Source organism: Bos taurus, chromosome 7 (assembly GCF_002263795.3).
Source record: "Bos taurus isolate L1 Dominette 01449 registration number 42190680 breed Hereford chromosome 7, ARS-UCD2.0, whole genome shotgun sequence".
In the NCBI taxonomy this organism is placed as follows: domain Eukaryota; kingdom Metazoa; phylum Chordata; class Mammalia; order Artiodactyla; family Bovidae; genus Bos; species Bos taurus.
In genome coordinates, this window is record NC_037334.1 from 16,028,321 (window position 1) to 16,034,633 (window position 6,313).

Here is a 6,313-nt window from a genome sequence, read left to right on the forward strand (position 1 = left end):
ATTCACAAAATGACTCTCTGCATCTACTCTGATGCATTAGGTAGACTGGTGTTTGTTACAAGGTATAGTAAAGAAATTCCAGGCACAGTGTTCTCTTAGGGAAACAAAGATCTACACTGTTGCTGAGGCAGGTTGTGAGTTCTAAACCAGACCTGGAATCCTGGTCCTTCTAAAGCTACTATGAAGTGCAGAAAGAAACTTTCACTCTTATTTTTGTAGAATGTATCCCAGCTGAGGGAAAGAAAACATTACAATGTTGGTAGGGTCTGCAAATACCTAACCAGGCACAAAATGTGTTAAGTTTTTTTCATCTACAATAGTATCTGATGGTGTCAGTCACCTCAAATTCTTGTGTTTGTGTGCATAGATTTAGGAATCTCTTCAATGCCTTGGATCTGAAAGACAGTGTGTTCTCTGGAGATTGGGTTATCCCCTGATTGGATTGTCCACTCTCTTCCCCTATTAAAGGAAAATCAGAGACAGAAGTTGGTGGACTTTCCAGTGAGCCACAGGCTGACTGCATCTCAAGAGTGGTCAGAGGACAGCTCTTGAAATTGGGGGAACCTACATAGACCAGATTTCCAAGCTGGCCTTAACTGGTGAGCATGGAATTGATACTGATGGCTAAGCAGTATACATCTACATTTGCCTTTTCTAAAATCTCTGTTTTAGCCAACAGTAGCTTTTAAAATGAAAAGTTACCTTACTGAAAGTTATTTCTTTGGTGTTAGTATTGAGAAATATTCAAGGTATTGTATAGGTTTGTGTACGAAGCTTTCTTGGGATAATTAGCCAGATTTAAAAAAAAAACAAAAAAACAAGATCACTATGAAGAAGAAGTAGTATTTGTCTGAACTCAGTTTTTTCATCTACAATAGTATCTGTGTCAATAGCCTCAAATTCTTGTGTTTGTGGGCGCAGATTCAGGAATGTCTCCAAAACTTGGATCTGAGAGGGCGTGCCCTCTAGATTGGGTTGTCCACTGATTGGGCTGTCCACTGATTGGGTTGTCCACTGATTGGGTTGTCCACCTTCTTCCCCCATAAAAGGAGAGGCAGAGGCAGAAGTCTTTCCATTGAGGCACCAGCTGTCTGCATCTCAGGAGTGGTCAGTGGACAGCTCTTAGAACTGGGGGAGCCTGTTGACCAGATTTTCAAGTCAGTCTCTTCTGGTGAGTTTGGAATCCATATTGATGTCCATCTATATACTTTTGCCTTTTGTACAATCTTTTTAATTAAGCCAATAGTAGCTCTTAAAATGTTCTGTTACTGAAAGTTATTTCTTTGGTGTTAGTATTAAGAAATATTCAAGGTTTTGTATAGGTTTGTGTATGAAGCTTTCTTGGGATAATTAGCCAATTTTTTTTTTTTTTTAAATCACTATGAAGTAGAGGTAGTATATGCCTGGGATCTGTTTAAATAGTTCTCTCTGAAAAATGTTTTACTCACAAGTTTATTTTTCTTGGCTTTTATTTTTCTTTCTTTCTTTTTAAATTCAGCTCTCTGATTGCTGCTCCACCCAAGAGTTTCTGATTCATCACATCTGGGAGCAAGGCCTGAGACTCTCCATTTCTAGTAAGTCCTCAGGTATTGCTGCTGCTCTAAGGACACACTCTGAGAACCACTGGTCCTCCTGCTCACAGTCTAAGGATGTTCTCTGAGAACCACTGGTCTAGCTTGTCCCTGGTGGGGTGGAGAAGCTTTCTGAGACTTGACGGGAGGGTCCTTCCTATAGGCAGAGGCCTAGGATGACCCCATAGCAAGAATGGGTCCATACTGCCCCAGATTCTGCCATACTGGGTTTCAGATTTCTTTCTCTTCCTGTTAATAGTGCCTATAATGTGGGTTGAGGAGGCAGTGCTCCCATGAAAGGAAATCAGATTGCTTTCTGAACTAGCTGAGCTACAAAGACTAGACTGTCCCATTGGTAAGCTGGAAGAAGAGAGAATGTTCCAGGCCATCTATCTGATACATCAGCACAGAGTCTGCCCTTCGTGGTTTATTTTCCCCTGTGGTGGCCCTGAGCTGCAAGGAAGAGAGTAGAAACTCAACATCCATGGGCCCTGGTGACAAGGAGGGGAGGTGCAAGGACTTGGGTTAAGGATTATGATTGTGACTTGCCTATATCACTCGTAGCAAGGTCAAGGTGACTTTTAAAAGTTATTTTACAGTGTCCTACTTTACTTTTTTCTCAGTTTGATTTCTCTACCTGAGATATCCTCTGAAGCTATGTCTAACTTTATCTCATTTCTCTTCCAAATTAATCCATTACCTTTGTGTATTCTGATGTTCCTATAATTCTTTGTTTAATGTCTGCTGCTTCCCAGGTGTTGCTAGTGGTAGAGAACCCGCGTGCCAATGCAGGAGGCGTAAGACACACCAGTTCAATCCCTAGGTCCAGAAGATCCCCTGGAGTGGGGCATGGCAATCCACTCCAGTAGTCTTGCCCGGAAAATTTCATGGACAGAGGAGCCCGGCGGGCTACAGTCCATAGGGTTGCAAAGAGTTGGACACCACTGAAGCGACTGAGCACGCAGGCGATGTCTACTGCACTGCAGGCAGACTCTTTACCGTTTGAGCCCCCAGGGAAGCTCAATTTGTACACCTGTCTAAAAAACCTGGAACCTGCTTTGATGTTGGGATAAAATAAGCTAGTACATCATTGGCTCTTGTATTTCCGGGAATATTTAGTAAACAATAAAATGTTTTTTTAAAAATTCAGCTCTCTGATCCGTATGTATCATCAAGTTAAATGGCTATGGCTGGTCGCTCAGTCGTGTTCGACTCTTTGCGACCCCATGGACTGTGGCCCGCCAGGCTCCTCTGTCCATGGGATTCTCCAGGCAAGAATACTGGAGTGGATTGCCATTCCCTTCTCCAGAGGATCTTCCCGACCAAGGGATCGAACCCGGGTCTCCTGCATTGCAGACAGATTCTTTACCGTCTGAGCTACAGGGTTGCCCTTCCCCAATATCTTCATCAATAACTGTCATTTTTTCTTTCTTCTTACTTCTCTTCCTCCATATCTCCTCTTTCTTCGTCGCTGTGATGGCCTTATTGATGATCACAACATTCTATTGTACTTCACACTGTAGGAAACAGCCTTTAATCTATTAACCCCTTTCTCTCCTGAGGCTGAGAAGCGCGGAGGCGAGATGACTCCGTCTCCCATCCCACGCAAAGAGCGCTCTGGCGAGCAGTCCGCGGATCCCTGTAAAAATACAGGCGCCACCCAGCAGTCCGGCGAGAAGGACCGCGGCAGGGATAAAGCTCGGAAGCGGCGCAGGGCCTCGGGCGGTAGCAGCAGCTCCGGGGCTCGGTCCCGCTCAGGCTCCAGCTCGCCCTCAGCATCCGGCCGCTCGGGATGCTCCAGTGGGTCCCGCAGCTCCAGCTCCAGCAGCTCCCCCGGCTCTCCGAGGCCTTGGCGCCCCCGAGACCACAGGCGGCGGTCCGGTTCCAAACCCAAATCACCCAGACCAGACGAGAAGGAAAGGAGACGGCGCAGCCCCGCCCCTAAGCCCACCAAAGTGCACGTAGCGAGGCTCACGCGGAAGGTGACCAGGGAGCACATCCGGGAAATATTCTCCACCTTCGGAAGAGTTCGAAAGATCGACCTGCGCAGAGACAGGATGCGCGCGCATCCGTCTCAAGGCCATGCCTACGTGGAGTTCGAGAATCCGGAAGAGGCTGCGAAGGCTCTCAAGCACATGGACGGAGGGCAAATCGACGGCCAGCAGATCATGGCCACAGCCGTGCTGGCCCCCTGGCCCCAGCCACCCCCCAGGCGACTGAGCTCTCTCCGGAGAATGCTGCCACCTTCCCCCACTTGGCGCAGGGTGAGGAGGAGCAGATCGCGTTCCCCTTGGGGCAGGTCCCCCGAGCGCCGGCGACCCCGCTGCCCCCGCCGCCCCCGCCACTGGAGCGGCTCCAGCTCCAGCTCCTGCCGAAGGTGAGGGCAGCAGTTGACACGTGTCCCCGAGCAGCAGAGCTCTGGCTGCAGGGGTGTTGCTGGTTTGGGGTTGTGCTTGTAAAGGTGCCCTCTAGTGTTCTGGCTGGAAAACTTCCAAGTTTCTATAGTTCCTGGGAGTCATGTAGCTGGCAAAGCAGCAGGGATGAGCAGGGGGCTTCAGACAGACGGACAGCCCCAGCCTGGGAGCACGTTTTTCCATGTCCCAGACGACCTGGGCCGATCCGATGGCCTGGTCCTGCCCTAACCTGTCGGCTGGCAGAGTCCAGCAGTGATGCCATCCCTGTTAGCCTGGCCATGCACCCGTGTTTGGGTCCTCTTCTGACCTCTAGGGTCAAGTACCCCGTGCTATGTGCCACACACACACACACACACACACACACCCTCACCCTCCCTCCCTTCCTTTCTCTGAAATTGGTAAGTACACACACACACATACATACACCCTCCCTTTCTCTGAAATTGGTAAGTTTCCAGCCAGCTCTGCTGGGTCATCACAGAACCACCCCAACCTAGGGCAGTTGTGTGCTATTCATTGCTCTGCAGGTTACCTTAGCAATGTGTACATTGCTTTTTTGGCTTTTATTGTACAGTCAGGACTATTCATTTTCTGTTTTGGATTTTGTAACTTTGTAGCTTTTTAGATAATGTTGTGGTGGTTCTTTGTTGTGTAAAGTAATTGCTTTGGATGAACCAAGGATTAGAGTTTTTTTTAAAAAAACTTTTATCAGGATTCGAATGAATTGGGGTGATGACTTTGTTCAGTGAAATTCTTAATTATGGATCTTAGTCCACAACTTGGCATGTAATAGGTGCTCTGTAAACATGAGGATCAAGTGATTTTCGTTCCAAACTAAGGAATATAGGGTGTTGAAAGGGGTGGTATTAGTAATTATGGCAGGGCAACAGGATTAAGATATTTTTATTTTCTTCCTCTAAAACACCCTCTGAAACAGAAACGATGGATTTTAAAAGAAAGTGTGCACTGATTAGGTTTACATTTTAAGTAGATTTTTATGATTAAAGTCTTAAATGGATTAAGAGAGAAAGGATGTGAAACCATAGTGACGACGGTTGACTGCAGTCACCCACCAAAGAGGTGATAAGACTGTATAACTGAAGTTGAGTGACTTTCTGAGAAAACTTTAGAAAGTATATTTGGAGTTCGAATACTTTTTTCAACAAAATATATCTTGAGCCCCTTCTAAAGGCAAAGTGAGTAAGTATATATGCCAGGGTAAATCACTAAAGTCCACATTACTCTTCCCTTCATTGGGTATCCAACTTAGTGAGAGAATTAACATAAAATGAAGAGATGATAATACACATATAGTTCACAATTGGAAAACTAAAAAAGAAAATGCAATATTTGATGACTGGGTCTGGAAAGCTCACTCTGTTCAAATAATGTTTTGCAGGAAGATGGAAAAGTACTCAGGATTGATTCAAGGGCGGCAGGAGCTGAGAGGCCATGGCAGCATTGCCAGATCACCGTGGAAGTGCTCCTAGAGGTATTTTCCTGGGGCAACACAGGTTCTTACCACAGGGCTGGGACATGTCCAGTCTGCATCCATCTCTGAGATCTCTCTCATCTCCCTCAGCTATAGGAAATCTGATTGAAGCAACCCAGTCCAATGGAGAAAACCGAGAAATCAATTGCTTTGAAGAGGCAGAAGAGAGAAGCTGAACAAATTAATAAACTCTTTATTGGTGTTTTGAACTTTGAAACTGCAGAAGAAAGTCTGAGGAACTGTTACCAGCAGTGGGGAGAACTTAGAGCCTGTGTGGTCCTGAGGGATCCTTCCAGCCAAAGATGAAGACAGTGTGGTTTTGTCATCTTTTCTTCCCTGACCGAGGTGGATGAAATGTCCACCAGACCCCATTCCATTGATGGCAGAGTGCTTAAACCCAAACTTGTGTCCCAAGAGCAGCATCTGGACAGCAGGGTGTCCTTTGGACACTGAAGAAACTGTTTGATGGTATTCAACAAGATACTAAGGAACATCATCTTAGAGATTACTTTGAGAAATATGGGAAAATGGTGCCATTGAGATCATTACTGATAGGCAGTCTGGCAAGAAAAGAGGCTTTGGGTTTGTGACTTTTGATGACCTTGATTCTGTGGACAAGACTGTGTTGCCGAAAAACTGTACCATCAATGGTCGTCATGTAAAAGTTGCAAAGGCTTTGTTCACATGGGAAATGCCACAAGTCCAGGGTTCTAGAAGTGGAGGAGGAGGCTGCTTTGGTTTGGGGGTTTATCCTGGTGGTGGTAGCGATTTGGGACTAGCATCAGGATGAGAAAGTAACTTCTGGGAAGGATCTGATACATATGGAAATGGTCCTA

The 6,313-nt window shown here is 46.2% G+C and overlaps 1 protein-coding gene across 2 annotated transcripts; it reads left to right on the forward strand.

Moving 5' to 3' along the window:
* Positions 1–1,305: 1,305 nt before the first annotated feature.
* On the forward strand, positions 1,306–6,016 carry LOC508834 (RNA-binding protein S1, serine-rich domain-like). Of its 2 annotated transcripts, XM_024994051.2 has the most exons (3): positions 1,306–3,948; positions 5,385–5,477; positions 5,568–5,655. In XM_024994051.2, exons 1-2 carry the CDS (start codon positions 3,155–3,157, stop codon positions 5,473–5,475), a joined length of 885 nt encoding a protein of 294 aa, XP_024849819.1. In that variant the 5' UTR covers positions 1,306–3,154; the 3' UTR covers positions 5,476–5,477; positions 5,568–5,655. The 2 variants fall into 2 exon arrangements, with proteins under 2 accessions (XP_024849819.1, NP_001193587.1); NM_001206658.2 differs by having other exon boundaries at positions 3,155–3,948; positions 5,385–6,016.
* Positions 6,017–6,313: the final 297 nt, after the last annotated feature.